Raw genomic sequence first — 21,383 nt, 5'->3', positions numbered from 1 at the left:
TGTGTCCTTTCATAGAAATTGAATTGAATTAAGTTTGTTTTGACCCCATTTTCCATTCGTAAACTGATTCGAAGTCTCTGAAACCTACTTTTTGTGAAATATATTTAGATAAAATTGGTAGTCCTGAGTCCATAGCGTACAGCATATAGATTCTAGATTGACAAAAGAGTGATAATTTATCTGTTCTTTCAAATACTTAATCGGACTTACGGGTATGTTTCTCACTTACCTCCGCATTTTCCGCAATATAATCCACAGTTTTCGGTCACCCACTGGGAGTACGTAGGATTGATGCACACACTCTTGCCGTAGGTATCGCAATTTGGTAGTTTGTCCGTGCAGTATCCTAGAATAAAAATAGCATTGTCCGTGCAGTATCCTAGAATAAAAATAGCATTGTCCGTGCAGTATCCTAGAATAAAAATAGCATTGTCCGTGCAGTATCCTAGAATAAAAATAGCATTGTCCGTGCAGTATCCTAGAATAAAAATAGCATTGTCCGTGCAGTATCCTAGAATAAAAATAGCATTGTCCGTGCAGTATCCTAGAATAAAAATAGCATTGTCCGTGCAGTATCCTAGAATAAAAATAGCATTATTCCGCTATACCATGCATAAACGTTCAAAGTCAATCATTCCTCAAAATTTGGCCTTACTCAATGGAAATTACTCTGATGATCTGCACTAGGAACGATTGTACGAGAACATGTTTTGTATTAAATGCTTTGTTTTTGTCAAGAACTTTAGATTTGTTAGAAGAATTGCATTAGCTAGAGTTGCCCAGTTTGACCTGAATTTCCGGGTTTAATTATGCGGAGAAGACTTTTTGGCGTATTCTCTGGGTAACTTTGAGTTTACCTGTATGTATTCACATTACTGAATAGTAAAAAAAAAATTAAAAAATTAAAGTCAAATATTCTATACGGTTTTATTTAAACCTCTGACACGTAGATTTTATGCATTATAATGTAAACTCTCAATGTTAGGAGAAGTTTGTTTTCACAGTGATGATACGTTTGCAATTACACCAGAGATAGGCTATAGGTTCAATTTGACAAAAAGTACATCTAAAACCTATGTCTTCAATCTAGAGGTTCCAGTAAACAGGAATACAGAATTAGATAGGTTAATGAGGCACATGCATAGTGACAGAAGAATTATTGTACCACAGTGAACCTAACCTATTACATTGGTAAATTTATCCAACAAGACAAAACGTCTCATAAAGTCGGTGTTTTGTTTTCTAATTTCCTCTGTATGCGTACCATTTGAATGATAGTTGGATTCGTTGCAACGTGTCATGTTTGATTTATCCAAACCAATGTCTATAATGAAGCATTTACATATGACAGCAGGAAAAGGTGAAATACGTATGGTAATGTCTAGAAAAACAGTATAAGCAAGCTTAAAGGTTGGCTACGAGGCGTAGAAGAGTCTCAATAATTGATTGCTTTTAAAGTATATACCTGCAGGTCCCATTATGGGGCCGGCTCCAGGCTGTGGGGTTGGGTACCCTGTTCCGGTTCCAGTCATTGTGCCTGTCGTGAAGGAAAATTAAATATCAAACATGAGGACATGTAAGCGTTACTAGTTGATAGTCGTATTCTGTTTGTATGTAGGAGCCTTAGATATAAAAGTAACAACGGAGACGATAATAAACCAACACATTTCATATGATGACACTTTATTATATATTTACTTTGTTAGCCATTCTAGAACAGAGAAAGGGCACTTGCAGTTTGTTGTAACTCAAGGATAATGTGGAAAACAACGTAGGCATTTATTCTCTTTTCTCTGCTGATTTGTTTCCGCTGCCATATCCGTTGGGCAAGAAATATATAAGAAAACAATGCTTTAGGGCTCAAAATATACTCGAATTTACACGCTTGTATTATATTTTCAAACTCGCAAGATATTAAACAATATTCACAGAAATGGACGATATAATGTGAGAAAAATCTCCAAACACTAGGTAGAAGTCAGTTATGAATATTAAAAGTAAAAATGGAAAAAGACAAAAGAACATATACAAAACAATCTTCTTTCTTGGTATTGCCCCACAAGAACCAAAATAATTTATGCGTGGAATTGTAAATTTGGTTCCTAGACATTTTGCTTGTTTAATACATGCATGCAAAACGCTCTGATATCATTAATTTTGTTAAATTACATGAGTGTGCGTTTCTACAAACATAAAGTTACAAACATTTTAAACAGATTATGATTCGTTTTACATTCTACTATATACATTTCTTGAGACAGTAGCGGTCGATCTCAAATTTCTTGGAGGATGTTGAGAAGCTTATAGATTTTGATCTTTTGGACTTAAAAAGAACTTTTAAAGAATATTTTTTTAAAAAGAATGTTAATATATGCACTTTGATCATAATTTATATCTTAAAGTTAAAGCAAAATAGGGTCTAGATTAAATGCTGATGTTTATGCCATCTCTTCGTCTTAATTCGACATTGATGAATACTTGCTTACAGGAGGGAATTTTCTGTCATCCATGATTCAATTGTCAATAAAAGAACTGAAAGTTAGCAGTTCCTAGGAATTTACGAGGGTTAGGAATATACGTTTGAATTGAAAATTGTGCATTCCAGGCGTTTTTTTTTTAAATTACACATGGGCAGTGCAAGAGTTTATAAGCAATGCATACACTCTTTTTCCCATGCTTACCCTTATCACGCGTACATAAGAGACAATATGGCCCATATCTGCATAAATAAAGCTACACTGTCCCTAGTCAATTTGGCGAAGTATACAAGCAAACCAACGTTCCATAGCGCAAATTGTGAAACTAGAAGCATTTTCTTGTAACAGATCATAGTTATTCCACTCTTCTTCCTTTTCTGATCATCCTGTTTGCCATTTCAGGCTTCAACAATGATACACTTGTATGATTGTAACGCAAGTACCTCCTGTTCCTGTTCCCGTTCCAGTACCGGAAATTCCAGGCTGTTGACCTGGGTACACCCCTGTTCCGGTCGATGGGCCTCCTGTCGTAAAGGACAAAACTATATGTTGTATAATGGCATATGCAACTGATCATCGATGCATTCTGCTGAACCGGCAAGTTCCAAAGAATGAAGTGATACACCTATTGTTTCTTTCTTTGCAAACAACTAAATTTCATATGCTATTTTCTCTCCAATCGATAGACAGTATATTTTGTCGTAGGTTCATGTTATGTTTGCATATGTATATAAACCAATGCAACAATAAGGAACTATCATAGTCTGGCTAGTACCTTCTGTCGATAGCTCATAATAATACATTTTAATGTTGGGTCTGTCTGATAGTGAAGCGTAATATTTGTATGCGCTCTCTCTCTCTCTCTCTCTCTCTCTCTCTCTCTCTCTCACACACACACTCAAATATATATATATAATCATAATTGAGACATTTGAACCAAGCATTGTGAATATTAAAAAAGTTAAACAAAACAAACATAATATATCATTTTCAAGTGGGTATGATTCTTATTGGTCATTTTTCATCTCCTCAGTATTACAGAGTGATTAAACTCATATTCGTACCAACGTGTAACCCAAGTGATTATATATATATATATATATATATATATATATATATATATATATATATATATATATATATATATATATATATATATATATATATATAGTGTATGTGTGTGTGAGTAGATATATGAATTGCTTTACCGACATGCTTAAATGATAGCTTCTTTATTTAGGTTTCTACAAAAGAACAAATGATGAAATATACCACTGAATAATGCTAAGGTTTCTAAAGTAAAAAGAACACGCTGGTATGGCATGTGTACAATGTGATGGCAATAAGCAGTTTTAAAGCATAAATTCGGGTAAACGGTGTTTGCTATAAACAAGTACGAAACAAATATTACTGAGTTTAGCAATGTATACATAACTAACAGATGATATATGTTACTAAATATGAACATAACTGTAGTATGATGTATATTAGCCAGATATTCCAAGAGAATTGTTTCATTGTCAAATATTTCTATCTTTAATCAAGATCTATCCTGCTAATACTTAAAATTTTGCTTAGTTTTCAAGGTCACACACTTGTGATTACATCAACATAGTAATGTTTAAAACTTACAAACAACATAATCTGTGAGGTGCGTGACAAGGGTCAATTTAGTATTTATTATACTTTGCTTGAGTACATGATTGAGTACATGACTCTTCGTAGCCCTGTTTTTACGTTTGAGACTCGATAGCAATGTTTACTGGAGAGTCCCCTGTTATCGCAGCAATGAAAACTTTCAGAAGTCTGGTACCCCAACCACATTCATAAATATATCTAATACAAAGACAAATATTGATGAAATTAGTCTTCTACTTAAATATCATGATCTAACAGCTGTCTGTCACGAGGAAACGTTTTCTGTTGATTGTGAAAATGAAAACGATAAAGACAGTCTTAATAATTCGACAACACGCACATCACCTTTAGAAAAAATATTACATATAAGGCTGCTGGAGGAGTCTCCATCATCACAACAACAAACGCTCCAAACAGTTAAACTAATCTCAGTATTCCTCTACAGGCCGTAGCTGTTTGTGTGTCTGTACCGAAGACTCTTTTACTTTGTTCAGTATATCGCCCTCAAAGCATTTCTACGAATCAAAACGATCTTGACCATCTTATTGAGTACCTGCTGGTGCCTTTTGTTTTGTTTGGCGACTTTGACCACCAGATTACACATTGAGGCTGTAAAGATCTCAAAAACAGAGGGAAGAAGATGGAATAGTTTGCTTCAAAAGACAATGCTCGTCAATTTAATGATAAGTCTTATACCTACCTAAATACCTCCATCCTGCCATAGGAATCTACCCGTCCTTAGGTTTTGTAATGTGCAATTCATCTCTTTTTCTTGACTTGAAAAAGTTAATGAAGACAGATGTAGAAGTGGCCACGTTCCAATATATTTAATAAATAATATTCCTAACCTCAAGGGCTCGGGCAAAGGTGAAAACAGAACAAGACAGATTGGGAAATTGCTTCAATCATGCACCTGGTCAAAAGCTGACAGCTGATTGTTTCGACAGCGTAGTAGATCCAATAATACTATTTGCAAAGATTCCCCAAGATGCGACTGGGGATCCAATACTAAACAGATCTGGATATCCGAAAGGTGTCAGCAAACCGCGGTTTGACGCTCCCTACAAAGTCACCACCAAAGAACGAAAAAAGGTCCTAAAACATTTCAATATCAATCTAACAACTGAAAATCGTAATAATTACAGCTTTGACCGAGCTACAACTTGTCGTATCATTAGAAAAATTGATAGAAAAACTAACCTACAAGAAATCTCAAATACATCGTCCAAAGCATTCTCAAAGAACTTCTAACAGAAAAATTATTGTGAAAACTTCCCCCGTGGCCAAAACTCGAAAGAAAAGGTTCTAACTTTCGGATTTGCTAATGTTGAAGATTACCTTAAACATTCCACTCTCAGAGTGTCACTGGATTAGTTTAATCAAGCGCATGATACTTCAACAGGACATAATGATATCTACTTTCAAGTTTGGAAACACTTACCTGACACAGGTAAGCTTATGACACCACATGAAAGTGTTAAAAGTTCGAAAGGACAGAACCCAGAGTTGAGATAAGCAGTTGACAGTTCCCTTTCTGAAACCATATCCTAATGAGATTGGTGTACCTTAGGCAGCCATATTGTCAGCCACCCTATTTAACATAAAAAATTAACATCATAGTGAAATGCCTTACTTCAGGAACTGACTGCTCATTTTATATTGCTGAAGTTTTGATCTATAGTAAATCAAAGAGTCTGCATAGTATTGAACGTCCAAGGCAGATGAGGATCAATAAAGGTCAGAAATGGAAAGAATAAAACGGGTACCAATTTTTAAATACAAAAATGATTGCATTTCTGCCGATTACATCATATTTACGATAACCCAAAGCTTTATGTTTATTTTTTTGTACTATTCCTGTGGAGTTAGAGAAAAGAATTTCAAGGTTTATGTCGAGTGTAATGTCACCTTCTTCCACATGTTAGATACCTCAGGGTCAAATGTCTTGGAGTTAATAGGAGTCGTGGCAAACACAGATTACGAATACAAGTCATTAGTAAGATCGAAACTTGGCTATGTCTCGATTGTATCCAGATCAGTTTGTAAATCATGATTGCAGATGCTTGGACCGATAGGCAGTCATTAAGAAGATCACCTTCAGAAATCATCTATGTTGGGCAAAATAAGTCATCAATTTATTTCAGAAGATAGAAGTCTGATCTTAGGTAAGCTAGCAGACTGTCTTTTGAGGCAAAATACCAAATCATTTACATTTAAAATACAAACTTTATCCTTTCTATCCGCATAATAATTCATCCTAACTTAGAAGCAGGATAATCGGTGTTGGAAATAGGGCAAAATTTTGTATTCCCCAAATCACTACGGTGATTATCAAAATCGTCGAAAACAATACTTGGCTTTTGCAAATTCAACTAGTCTTCAAGAAGTCCTCTCAATATTCGATATTGTTGTTGTAGGGATTAACACCATTTTTCATCACACGATAGGCTATACATGGCCGCCAGTATTAGTGGAAAGAACCATCAACCCACGAGAAGCTACTGGAAGCTTTCTCACATACCCACATTGGCTGAATCCGAGACTCGAATCCACGTAGACAGAGGTGAGATAGCAGTGATCCGTAACTGAGAGCGCTTTAGACCACTCGGCCACTCTGGCCCCCCCCCCCCAATTTTCGTAGTAAATTCAATGAAATCAGAGTCTCTAGTCGTAGATACACGTGTCTGTATATAGATTACTTAAACGATGGTGTCACAGTTTGAGCTGCCATTGGTGCAACATCCTGAGACAGTTATCGGATAAAGCTTCAAATTTTAATACAGAAATTACAGCCATGCTTAAAGTTTTGAGGTGGATTGAAACGCGCCAAAAGAAGAAATTACATCATTTTTTCTGATTCGCTTTGGACACTTAATGGCTTCCAGAATCCCAGATTTGACAACCTATTAATATCCCACATAGTACAGAAACAAGATGTTCTTACATAGTTTGAGAAAAGCATTCGGTAATGCTAGCTAGCTAGTCACATTGGCATCACGTGCAATGAAAGCGCAGATAAAGCTGCACGTGTATCCAAATGGAAGATTCTATATATCGACTTCAAATGCTGAACAAATGATTATTTTCATCATATTTGAAAAACATTATATTGAACGAACACTCCAATGTGAAAGATAATAACGTCAATCCTACGATTGGTGAGTAGTATCACTCGTATAGAAGATACCGGAGAGATGAACTGTAATGGAATCAATCGCGTATAAGACACACATACCCGACTCATTTTTACCTCTATCGAACTTTTTTGCTGATACCATATGTCCAATATTGTGCAGAGGTACCGTAAAAAATGCATCGATGCAGCCATAATCTCTATTAAATGGGTACATCTAGGTCTCTTCTGTATTACTTGAAAGAAATTGTCATTTGCAATATTCATAAATCCTGCCCATGTCTGAACAGCATTTTTCAAAACTGGAGTTCAAATATTATAGAAGCCTACTACTTTTGAGGAGTTTAATTCTAAAAAGGTATAAAAGAGATATATTCACGTAGAAAGCAAATCTATGATATTTTGACAATTACAGCGATTCCAAGACCGTCATCTAATCCAGGATATATTAATTGAGTTCCTCGAGGTAGGGTATATGTTTAACATAAAATCCTGCATTTTCTAATGTAATAATTGTATTCTGTTCAATTAGTATGATGTATTTTGCAAATCAATGTAATGTGTCCATTTGTATAAAGGAAGTAAATTAATGACGAACATGGGGGGGGGGCATTTATGACTAATCTTCTGCGACTCCATTTAACTTTCTGAATAAATTTGAAATAAACTTCATAATTAATAGGCAGCATTTCCTTTATTGAGACAATTAAATGCCCAACAATGTAAATCATAGAACTCAGTATAAACCAAGACCAGTAAATAACAGTCTGAATGTTACTAATTTCGTTGCGTTTGTCTTAGCAATATTTATTTTCAGTCTTAAATTTAAGAAATGTATACAGAGTTGCTGCAATAAATTCAATATCCCATCAGTTATAAACGAAGTCTCATCTGTATGCAATACAATTTTAATTTAATCCCCATATTTTCTCAATCCATGACTTTGTGATTTTATCTAAACCTGTTCTATAGCTATCCAAAACAGTTTAAGAAGTCAACAGCAAAACCGGTATGTCCTTTACTTTTACAATCGTTCATATATTTAGAAACTGAGATAATTCTAAAAAGTATTTTCTCGTTTCTATTCATTCGTCTCGTCATTCGATCATTAGGTACATTAATGCTCCTAAAATCTGGTCTAATTTCTTTTTGTTATTGTCCTGTTTTCAAGAAAAATCATTAATAGCCCCTAATAGTGTCAATGTATCCGAAATAATTCCTCCATTTTCCATTTCAACTTTTCTACATTATTATTTGTGATCGCGACATTTCTATAGGCTAGAAAAAGCACTTTCATTGTTGTTGTATTTCCCTCTTCGATTTACATACGTTTTGAGTGCAACATAATACATCTACTTCTATTTCATCTGATAACCTCTAATATAGATTTAATATTTTTCCTCACATATTCATGCAAACATTAATGTTTATGGATTTTAGGACTCTTCATCTGTTTTAAGAGTTCAAACTCTGCTATCTGTCCTTTTTGTAATTTGAAGAATATATCATTGTGAGTTTTCAAATGTCCAGTGTTAAAGATTCAAAACGCATTACATCAATCATTATCTGATTGAAATGATCATTTAAATAACAATAATTGCTTTTTACCCCCCCCCCCCCGAAAACATGAGCTTTTTATATCATTCTTGCCCATAGTTTGTAATGTAAGAGTGCATTTCCAAGATCCACGATCTCTTCTAAGCTCTGTAAATTTAAGATCAAAGCTTTACTGGACATTGACCTGACCTCTAAAATGGATAAATACCTATCAATATAATCTAAACTTTGTTCGTTTACTTAAGTGTTACACTTATAAGTTTGAGCATAATAAATCAGTGTTTAAAATCATCAGAGTTTTAAAATTCACACGAACTTGGAAATGGGATGCAAGCGGTTCTCCTGAACAGACGATAAATTAGCTATAATATAAAATCATAATATATATGAAAAATTTAAAAGTGATAAAATAAAATGTCTTTGATTACCTTCTGGTAGTACCTAACAAGGTAGCAAACGTCATTCCTTTGTAAAACAAGCAAGTCAAGAATAGCAAGTTATTTGAATAAGATGATATCAATATCCAGTATAATTCTGATGACTAATTTACTCGCCTGTTCCAGTCATAGTACCCGTCCCAGTGCCTGGGATTACTCCAGTGCCCACAGAACCCGCCCCAGGGCCCGTTATGGCTCCAGTTCCTGTTCCGGTAAGGGTTCCAGTGGTCGGTCCCATCAGCGGACCTGATGCATTATAGGGTCAAGAAGAAATTATACAATCGTTTGTGTTTTCTTGAGGTTTGAATATAATTCGATTTCTGGACCTCATTTTCCAATTGTAAAGAGACTCGAAATCTAAAAAACCTACCATTTGTTGCAAAAATCTTGTGATTAAATACGTGAAGATGAGAAAAAGTTTAGTTTTCCACATTGATACCATTTCATTAATAGTGCACGATTCGAGATTGTCTAAGAAGCGATAATGCACATGTTCCACTTTTAAAAGCGATTAATGGATAAATAATATATTCCTGCTTACCACATTCTATAACCTCATTTTAGAGAATATATTACCGCTTACCACATTTTCCGCAGTACAATCCACAATTTTCGGTCACCCACTGGGAGTACGCAGGATTAGAGCACACACCCATGCCATAGCTATTGCAGTTTGATATTTTGTCTGTGCAGGATCCTATGAAAAGAAAAGATCATTGGAATCATGTGCGTGCATTTGGAAATAACTCTGACGATTTTCATTACTATCTCACAAGACCCTTATTTTCATGTAATATTTGTTTCCTTCATCAAGTATAGATTCTTAACTGGACTTGCTTTAAGCCAATAGTGTCCATCTTGCACAATATGTCCATATTTAATTATGTCGAGTAGACTTTGGTTTATTCTCTTCGTACATTTGAACCTTTTTTGAAATTTAAAGTACGCTATCCTTTCTTTTTTTAAGTTAAACCATTACAAAATTATGCATTCAAAGGAAATCACAGATGTTTTCTCCGATTATATACGCTTGTATTTCTTCCTAATACATGTAGCATCATATGCACATATTGGCCATCAACAGCAGCAGCATTTCTTTCGTAGAAACCCTGCTTTTGCATGTAGACCTGTGACTGACTTAAGTTCCATTTGATATTAATTGGTCACGAAAGCTAGGTCTAGAATCCAGAGATTTTGCTGGTAAGGAATATAAATCAATTAGGATGTAAAATATCTGACTTCAGTTCGAAGACGAGATTAAACAGTTTAATGAGACGAGGGTATGGTGAAGGTATACTTATATTTTATCACATTGAACCTCAGTTAACCTAATAATTTTGTGATATTGTTCATCTTAAGTCACAAAATCCTTTTATGTCAGTGTAGAGGATTGTACACTTAATTAATTCAAACTGTGTTGGGAAAGAACCTCAACAAACTATTACTGTTGCCCTGGCTACCACTACTCAGTTCAGTTCATAGACACTTGTCTAAGTGTCTAATACCTAAGCAAGTTCTGTTCTAATCCGTTTTGATGCCGTTAAGGCTGCCGACAACCATATCGTCCAACCGATCCATACCGTTATGTGACCGTATATGGCTTCAGTTACATATCATCCTAAGACTCGTCAAGTTGAGGCACGGAACGTTAATATTACCGGGGATCCTACTGATATATCCGTCCTTCCGCATAACATTAACATTACTCCGGCAGTACAGCCGTCTACACCTCCAGACGGATACCCGACACCATCTCACCCCCTCTTCTAAACTCTCATACAAGGTCCAAACATCGGTAGTCTTTGACGACGAGGAAGTTAGCCCTTCTTTTTGACTTCCCCCGTTGTTGGGCAAAATAAAACAAATTGCTGACAGACTATCTGCCATGATCAGTGACCCAGGGAATTTCACAAGTGTCTTTTTTTCTGAGAGTTCAGCTTTTTTCCATTTTTGCTGGTACAAGATTTATTGCAACAACTTCTTCACATACCTTCCAGCTTTAGACAAGAACTATGACCTTGCCTGCTGTCATAAGGTAGATAAAGACATTCTGCAGACCACTTCTTCGAAGCTCGTTCGCAATACTGTAGCAACGTTTTCGTTGTTGGATTTTGCGTCTCTTGCGATTTTTCAGGCTTGCAGACAAGGCCGGCAATGTACATCCAGCCCTGACCCTGCAAACCTACCTTCGGATCGAATCTTCTGTTCGTGACGAAACTAACGTCCGACTCGGGAAAGGACGCACTTTTGCAGCAAGATAACAGCACGCTTATCGAAAATCGGAATCCACAATCTTCGTAGCTTTCCTCCAAGCTTTTTCTGGTCAGGACGACCAATGTCAGTCAAGATAGAGACGGCAAGATAAGTTCGCCTGTCCATCAGTTTTAACGATTTTGTCATCTGACTCGATCTGAGAGTGGCATATTCTAGCGTTTCCGTCCTTCCATCCTTGGGAATATTTGGCCTTACTCGATGAAAATTACTCTGATGATCTGCACTAGGAACGATTGTACGAGAACATGTTTTGTATTAAATGCTTTGTTTTTTTCAACAACTTTAGGTTTGTTAGTAGAACTGCATTAGCATTGCGGAGAAGACTTGTTTTGGCGTATTCTCTGGGTAACTTTGAGTTTACCTGTATGTAATCACATTACTGTATAGTAAAAAAAAATGAAAACAATTAAAGTTAAATATTCTATACGGTTTTACTTATACCTATGACACGTAGATTTTATGCATTATAATGTAAACTCTCAATGTTAGGAGAAGTTTGTTTTCGCAGTGATGATACGTTTGCAATTACACCAGAGATAGGCTATAGGTTCAATTTGACAAAACGACATCTAAAAACTATGTCTTCAAACTAGAGATTCCAGTAAACAGGAATACAGAATTAGATAGGTTAATGAGGCACAGGCATAGTGACAGAAGAATTATTGTACCACAGTGAACCAAAACTATTACATTGCTAAATTTATCCAACAAGACAAAACGTCTTATAAATTCCGTGTTCTGGTTTCTAGTTTCCTCTATATGCGTACCATTTCTATGATAGGTTTATTCGTTGCAACATGGCCGCTTTGATTTATCCAAACCAATGTCTGTAATGAAGCATTTACATAGGACAGCAGGAAAAGGTGAAATCCGTATGGTAATGTCTAGAAAAACAGTATAAGCAAATTTAACTCCTGGCTACAAGGCATAGAAGAGTCTCAGTAATAGATTGCTTTTAAAGTATATACCTGCAGGTCTCATTGTGGGGCCGGCTCCAGGCTGTGGATTTGGGTACCCTGTTCCGGTTCCAGTCATTGTGCCTGTCGTGAAGGAAACTTAAATATCAAACATGAGAACATGCTAGCGTTACTAGTTGATAGCCGCATTTTGTTTGTGTGTAGGAGCCTTAGATATAAAAGCAACAACGGAGACGATAATAAACCAACACATTTCATATGATGACACTTTATTACATATTTACTTTGCTAGCCATTCTATGATAGAGAAAGGACACTTGCAGTATATTAACTCAAGGATAATGTGGAAAACAACGTAGGCATTTATTCTCTTTTCTCTGCTGATTTGTTTCCGCTGCCATATCCGTTGGGCAAGAACTATATAAAAAGCAATGCTTTAGGGCTCAAAATATACTCGAATTTACACGCTTGTATTATACTTTCAAACTCGCAAGATATTAAAAAATCTTCAATGAAATGAACGATATAATGTAAGAAAAATCTTCAAACTCTAGGTAGAAGTCAGTTCCGGATAATGAAAGTAAAAATGGAAAAAGACATAAGAACATATACAAAACAATCTTCTTTCTTGGTATTGCCCCACAAGAACCAAAATAATTTATATGTGGAATTGTAAATTTGGTACCTAGACATTTTGCTTGTTTAATACATGCATGCAAAACGCTCTGATATCATTAATTTTGTTAAATTACATGAGTGTGCGTTTCTACAAACATAAAGTTACAAACATTTTAAACAGATTATGATTCGTTTTACATTCTACTATATACATTTCTTGAGACAGTAGCGGTCGATCTCAAATTTCTTAGAGGATGTTGAGAAGCTTATAGATTTTGATCTTTTGGACTTAAAAAGAACTTTTAAAGAATATTTTTTTAAAAAGAATGTTAAAATATGCCCTTTGATCATAATTTATATCTTAAAGTTAAAGCAAAATAGGGTCTAGATTAAATGCTGATGTTTATGCCATCTCTTCGTCTTAATTCGACATTGATGAATACTTGCTTACAGGAGGGAATTTTCTGTTATCCATGATTCAATTGTCAATAAAAGAACTGAAAGTTCGCAGTTCCTAGGAATTTACGACGGTTAGGAATATACGTATGAATTGAAAATTGTACAATCCAGGCGTTTTTTTTTTTAAATTACACATGGGCAGTGCAAGAGTTTATAAGTAATGCATACACTATTTTTCCCATGCTTACCCTTATCACGCGTACATGAGAGACAATATGGCCCATGTCTGCATAAATAAAGCTACACTGTCCCTAGTCAATTTGGCGAAGTATACAAGCAAACCAACGTTCCATAGCGCAAATTGTGAAACTAGAAGCATTTTCTTGTAACAGATCATAGTTATTCCACTCTTCTTCCTTTTCTGGTCATCCTGTTTGCCATTTCAGGCTTCAACAATGATACACGTGTATGATTGTAACGCAAGTACCTCCTGTTCCTGTTCCCGTTCCAGTACCGGAATTTCCAGGCTGTTGACCTGGGTACACTCCTGTTCCGGTCGATGTGCCTCCTGTCGTAAAAGAAAAAATCTATATGTCGCATACTGGCATATGCAACGGTTCATCGATGCATTCTGCTGAACCGGCAAATTCCAAAGAATGCAGTTATACACCTATTGTTTCTTTCTTTGCTAACAACTAAATTTCATATACTATTTTAACTCCTATAGATAGACAGTATATTTTGTCGTAGGTTCATGTTATGTTTGCGTATGTATCTAAACCAATGCAACAATAAGGAACTATCATGGCCTGGCTAGTACTTTCTATCGATGGCTCATAATCATGCATTTTAATGTTGGATCTGCCTGATTGTGAAACGTAATATTTGTATGCGGTGTGGCTCTCTCTCTCACACACACACACACACACACACACACACACACACACACACATATATATATATATATATATATATATATATATATATATATATATATATATATATATATATATATATATATATATATATATATGACCATATCTTATTATATCTTCAGTCGAAGTTTTGATCCAATGCGATGTATAGTGAATGTTTGTGTGAGGACCTTTATGGATTGCTTTACTGACATGCTTAAATGATAGCTTCTTTATTAAAGTTTCAACAATAGAAAAAAAAGATGAAATAGAGCACTGAATAATGCTAAGCAATCTAAAGGTTTCTGAAGTAAAAAAGAACACGCTGGTACGGTATATGTACAATGTGATGACAATAAGCAATTTTGAAACATAAATTCGGGTAAACGGTGTTTGCTATAAACAAGTACGAAACAAACTTGACTTTACTGGGTTTAGCAATCTATACATAACTAACAGATGCTAGATATCACTAAATATGAACATCACTGTAGTATCAATGTATACCTGCCCGTGATTCCATTCTACCGTAAAAGGTATGTCCGCGAGCATTTCTCTGAGAACCTAATTAAGTGCCGACCGTGTTTTGATAACTGACTTGATAAGTATTTGTTGTATTGTTGCACTGAATTAAAAGCTGGCCTCCTTTGTATTATCACGTTAATTATGTCTTTTGAAACAAATAAAGGAGGTGGAATAAAATAAATGTTAAAAGGCACGAAAATCCTACAAACTTAAAATCTAGCGCCCCCGGTTGTATGTCGGGTGAACCCACTTCATTTGATCAATCGAACACTTATAAATATTATTGTGTATGTAACATAAACTACCTTTAACAAACTGACATTTTCATAAATGTGGGCAAGTTAGTTTCAGAGAATTCTTGAACGGGCACTTAGAATATCATCAAGGATGATAAGAAGTTTCATTATTACTTCCAAAAAAATCACGACATCAATATTGTACTAACTGAACAATACAAAATTGCGTTTCGACGTAGACGATTGTCTCAGGAAAGAAATATCGCTTGTTTTTGAAAAAAAAAGGTTATCTTGTTTGGTGGTGTGTCAATGATTAATCTAGTTCCCTGCTTTGTGGACTCCCAGTTTGGCAGATTACTATTAAACACCACTACGGGAACCATACTCATCAAGAAAACAAAAAACAGTGACGTAATACACATAGTTTTCATGTACACGTGATGGTTGTTGAAACCAGTTGGAACGATCTTTCACATGTTAGACATTTTGAAAATAAATGTTATTTAAACAGAATAACGAACAACTTCATTAGAAAAAGCGCGTTATTAAAAATTATTATCGGCGTGATTGTAAATGAGGATTCAGTCATTAAACAGCCCAGTTCCCTAACGCCGCTCCCCCCCCCCACCATTTTTCTCAATGTCAAAGTGATTTTTTGTTCAATTTTTGGAGGTCCCTCGGTTACTCGCGCCTCGCTTATAGTGCGGTCTATGTTTGTGGACCCCGTTGTGCGCGATTTATCTAGGGAAAGGTGTAGAAACAATAATAATATTTGCAAATATTCCCTAGGAAACTGCTGGGGATCCAATACCAAACACTTCTGTATATCCGAAAGGTGTCAGCAAAGCGTGGTTTGACGCTCCCTACAAAGTCACCACCACGGAACGGAAAAAGGTCCTTAAACGTTTCAATATCAATCTAACAACTGAAAGTCTGAATAATTACCGCAATGAAGAATCTTTCTTCGTACCATTAGAAAAATCAATAGAGCAACAACCATAACAGAAATCTCAAATACATTGTTCGAAACATTCTCGAATAATTTGAAACAGAAGTATTATTGTGACCCTCCCCCGTGTCAAACACTCGAAAGAAAATGTTCTAAATTTTAGATTTGTTAATGTTGAAGATTACAATAAACATTCCACTCTCAGAGTGTCACTCGATTGGCTTGATAGAGCGCATGATATTTCAACAGGACAAGATGATATCTACTTTCAAGTTCGGAAACACTTCCATGAAACATGCAAATTCAGTTAAATTTGGGGAACTGTCGATTTCCCAGAGTGCTGGCGAAGGACCAAATCGACCCGTGGAACAACTATTCCATAGCATAAACAAGTTGGATTTACAAAGCCATGGAAGGGGATATTAATGATAGTCTGCTACGCCATTTTGAATTCAACAACCCAGAATCTAAGATTCAACGTGGAAGCACACCAGACCATCTTGACTGAGTTACATTATTTAATAGAGAAGCTTTCATAAAGAAAGAATATATATTTGCTCTTTTCGTGGACTCGGAGGAAGCTTATTACACCACATGGACGTGTTCAAAGTTCGAAGAGATAGAAACATAGAGTTGAGGTAAGCAGTTGGCAGTTCCCTTTCTGAAACCATATCCTAAGGAGATGGGTGTACCTTAGGCAGCCATATTGTCAGCCACCCTATTTAACATTAAAATTAACATCATAGTGAAATGACTTAATACAGGAACTGACTGCTCATATTATATTGCTGAAATTTTGATCTACAGTGACTCAAAGAGTTTGCATAGTATTGATCGTCCAAGGCAGATGAACATCAATAAAGGTCAAAAATGGAAATAATAAAACGGGTTCCAATTTTTCAATTAAAAAATGACTTGCATTTCTGCCAATTGCATCATATAACCCAAATCTTTTTGTTTAACTTTTTTGTCCTATTCCTGTGGTGGTAGAGAAAATTTTCTCAAGGCTTATGTCGACATTGATGTCACTTTTCTTCCACATTTTAGATACATCAGGGTCAAATGTCCGAACTCCTTGGAGTTAATACGAGTCGTGGGAAACACAGATTACGAATCAGATCAGAAGGTCTTTTTTTGTATTACACAAGTCATTAGTAAGATCGAAACTTGGCTATAACTCGATTGTATCCAGATCAGTTTGTACATCCTGATTGCAGGTGCTTGGAACGATGCGCAGTCAGAGACTGTGTTCATTAAGAACATCCTCGTCAGAAATCATCTATGTTGGGCCAAAAAAGCCATCAAAATATTTTAGAAGATAGAAATTTGATCTTAGGTAAGCTACCAGACTGTCTTCTAATCCATGTAACCCGCCTATGACTTTGTATTTTGAGACAAAATACCAAATCATTTACATTTAGAAACCAGACTTCATCCCTCTTATCTGCATAATAATTCATCTTCACTTAGAAGCAGGAAAATTGGTAATGGAAATAAGGCGAAATTCTGTACTCCCAAAATCACTACGGTAGTTATCCAAATCTTCGAAAACATTACTTGGCTTTTGCAAATTCAAATAGTATTCAACAGGTCCTCTCATTTTTCGTCGTAAATTCAATGAAATCAGAGTCTCTAGTCGTAGATACACGTGCCTGTATACATATTACTTAAACGATGGTGTCACAGTTTGAGCTGCCATTGATGCAATATCTTGAGACAGTTATCGGATAAAGCTTCAAATTTTAATGCAGAAATTACAGCCATGCTCAAAGTTTTGAAGTGGATTGAAACTTGCCAAAGGAACAAATTGCATCATTTTTTCTGATTCCCTTTGGACATTTAATGGCTTCCAGAATCCCAGATTTGACAACCCATTAATATCCCACATAGTACAGAAACAAGATGTTCTTACATAGTCTGAGAAAATCATTCGGTACTGCTGACTAGCTAGTCACATTGGCATCACGTGCAATGAAAGCGCAGATAAAGCTGCACGTGTATCCAAATGGAAGATTCTATATATCGACTTCAAATGATGAACAAATCATTATTTTCATCATACTTAAAACAATATATTGAACGAACACTCCAATGTGAAAGATAATAACGTCAATCCTACGATTGGTGAGTAGTATCACTCGTATAGAAGATACCGGAGAGATGAAGTGGTATGGAATCAATCGCGTATAAGACACACATACCAGACTCATGCATACATCCTAAAAGGTGAAGCTCAATCAGAGTGTGTACTGTTACAGTGGTGCACATTCTTGTCAAGTGTGTTGTTTTCACCTTGTCTGACAAAAGTATGTTGAACTGCTTGAAACAGTGTATGAGGCGGTACCACTCAAAAAATCTTTACCGTTTTTAGGGAATGCGGTGTGTACATCAAAATCACAATAATGATTTTAGGATTTTTTTTCATGTCTTTCCTTCATCTGTTATCTTATACATATATTGTAAAAAAAATTATAACATCTTCAGGTTTATATTGTATATTGTGCATGGTCGTGTATATATTTGGAAGGGTTTAACTTTCTAAATCTTTCTGCAGTTCCTTTTTACTCCATCGAACTTTTTTGCTGATACCATATGTCCAATTTTGTGCAGAGATACCGTAAAAATGCATTAATGCACCCAGAGTCTCTATTACATGGGTGCATCTAGTGTCTCTTCTATATTACTAGAAATAAACTTGTGTCATTTGCAATATTCATAAATCGTGCCCATGCCTGAAAAGCATTTTTCCAAACTGGAGTTCAAATATTACAGAAGCCTACTACTTTTGAGGAGTTTAATTCTAAAAAGGTATAAAGGAGATATATTCACGAAGAAAGCTAATCTATGATATTTTGACAACCACATTGGTTGCAAGACCGTCATCTAATCCAAGATATATTCATTGAGTTCCTCGATGTAGTGTATATATTTAATCTAAAATCCTGCATTTTCTAATGTAATAATTTTATTCTGTTCAGTTAGTATGATGTATTTTGCAAATCAATGTAATGTGTCCATTTGGATAAAGGAAGTAAGTTAATGACAATGGGGGGGGGCATTGATAACTAATCTTCTGCGACTCCATTTAACTTTCTGAATAAATTTGAAATAAACTTCATAATTAATAGGCAGCATTTCCTTTATTGAGACAATTAAATGCCCAACAATGTAAATCATAGGACTCAGTATAAACCAAGACCAGTAAATAACAGTCTGAATGTACTATTTTCGTTGCGTTTGTCTTAGCAATATTTATTTTCAGTCTTAAATGTAAGCGAATGTATACAGAGCTGCTGCAATAAATTCAATATTCCATTAGTTATAAATGATGTCTCATCTGCATGCAATGCAATTTTATTTTAATCTCCATATTTTCTCAATCCATGACTTAGTGATTTTATCTAAACCTGTTCTATAGTTATCCAAAATAGTTTAAGAAATCAACAGCAAAACCGGTATGTCCTTTACTTTTACAATCGTTCATATATTTAGAAACTGAAATAATTCTAAAAAGTATTTTCTCGTTTCTATTCATTCGTCTCGTCATTCGATCATTAGGTACATTAATGTTCCTAATATCTGGTCTAATTTCTTTTTGTTATTGTCCTGTTTTCAAGAAAAATCATTATCAGACCCTAATAGTGTCAATGTATCCGAAATAATTCCTCCATTTTCCATTTCAACTTTGCTACATTATTATTTGTGATCGCGACATTTCTATAGGCTAGAAAAAGCACTTTCATTGTTATTGTATTTGCCTCTTCGACTTACATACGTTTTGAGTGCAAAATCATACGTCTACTTTTATTTCATCTGATAACCTCTTATACAGATTTAATATTTTCCAGCAAATATTCATACAAAGCATTTTACGTTTATGGAGTTTAGGACTCTTCATCTGTTTTAAGACCCCAAACTCTGCTTGTTGTCCTGTTTGTGATTTGAAGAATATATCATTGTGAGTTTTCTAATTTCCAGTGTTAAAGATTCAAAACGTTCTACATCAATCATTATCTGATTGACATCAATCATTATCTGATTGAAATGATGAATTAAATAATATAAATTTACCCACCCACCCCCCAAAAAACTTGAGCTTTATATCATTCTTGAGTATAGTTTGTAATGTAAGAGTGCATTTCCGAGCTCCATGATCTCTTCTAAACTCTGTAAATTTAAAATCTAAGCATTATAGGACAACGACCTGATTTCTAAACGGGATAAATACCCATCAATATAACCTAAACGTTGTTCGTTTACTTAAGTGTTACACTTATAAGTTTGAACATAATAAATCAGTGTTTAAGATCATCAGAGTTTTAAAAAGCACACGGACTTGGAGATGGGATACAAGCGGTTTTCCCAAGCAGACGGTAAAGTAACTATAATATAAAATCATAATATATATGAAAAATTGAAAAGTGATAAAAGAAAATGTCTTTGAATACCTTTTGGTAGTGCTTACTAAAGTAGAAAACTTCATTCCTTTGTAAAAACAAGCAAGTAAAGAATAGCACCTCTCCTTCTTTCTCAAAATCAAATCTATCAAGTTATTTGAATAAGATGACATCAACATTCAATATAATTCTGATGACCAATTTACTCGCCTGTTCCAGTCATAGTTCCCGTCCCAGTGCCTGACATTACTCCTGTGCCCACAGAACCCGTCCCAGGGCCCGTTATGGCTCCAGTTCCTGTTCCGGTAAGGGTTCCAGTGGTCGGTCCCATCAGTGGACCTGATGCATTATAGGGTCAAGAAGAAATTATACAATAGTTTGTCTTTTCTTAAGGTTTAAATTTAATTCGATTTCTGGACCTCATTTTCCAATCATAAACAGACTCGATATCTAGAAAACCTACCAATCGTTGCGAAAATCCTGTTATCAAATTCGTGAAGATGAGAAAGCGTTCAGTTTTCCACATTTTCACTTTTTCGTTAATAATGCATCGATTCGAGATTGTCAAAGGAGCGATGATGTCTCTGTTCCACCTTCTTGAAACGATTAATTGGATTAATAATATATTCCTACTTACCACATTCTAAAGAATATATTACCACTTACCACATTTTCCGCAGTACAATCCACAGTTTTCGGTCACCCACTGGGAGTAGGCAGGATTGGAGCACACAACTGTGCCGTAGCTATTGCAGTTTGATATTTTGTCCGTGCAGGATCCTATGAAAAGAAAAGATTATTGGAATCATGTGCATGCATTTGGAAATAACTCTGATGATTTTCATTGCTAACTATCTCATAAGACCCTGATTTTCATGTAATATTTGTTTCCTTCATCAACTTTAGATCCTT

General features: G+C 35.3%; 1 protein-coding gene across 15 annotated transcripts in view; it reads right to left on the bottom strand.

Annotated features, from left to right (window-relative positions):
• Nucleotides 1-21,383, bottom strand: part of LOC149780571 (uncharacterized) — an 85,744-nt gene that overhangs the window by 20,274 nt on the left and 44,087 nt on the right. For 10 of the 15 annotated variants that reach the window (XM_089937613.1, XM_089937616.1, XM_089937617.1 and 7 more), the window contains 9 exons: nt 21,138-21,251; nt 20,682-20,810; nt 13,938-14,018; nt 12,485-12,556; nt 9,826-9,939; nt 9,360-9,488; nt 2,921-3,001; nt 1,466-1,537; nt 230-346 (listed from right to left, as the gene is read on the bottom strand). In XM_089937613.1, the coding sequence (XP_089793739.1) occupies nt 230-346; nt 1,466-1,537; nt 2,921-3,001; nt 9,360-9,488; nt 9,826-9,939; nt 12,485-12,556; nt 13,938-14,018; nt 20,682-20,810; nt 21,138-21,251 (909 nt within the window). The remainder of the gene's footprint in view (nt 1-229; nt 347-1,465; nt 1,538-2,920; nt 3,002-9,359; nt 9,489-9,825; nt 9,940-12,484; nt 12,557-13,937; nt 14,019-20,681; nt 20,811-21,137; nt 21,252-21,383) is intronic. The other 5 variants (XM_089937621.1, XM_089937625.1, XM_089937623.1 and 2 more) reach the window with 4 other exon arrangements.

This window comes from Sinohyriopsis cumingii, chromosome 16, assembly GCF_028554795.1.
Source record: "Sinohyriopsis cumingii isolate HCF-2022 chromosome 16, ASM2855479v2, whole genome shotgun sequence".
Lineage (NCBI taxonomy): Eukaryota > Metazoa > Mollusca > Bivalvia > Unionida > Unionidae > Sinohyriopsis > Sinohyriopsis cumingii.
This window is presented reverse-complemented; position numbering and strand designations above follow the sequence as displayed.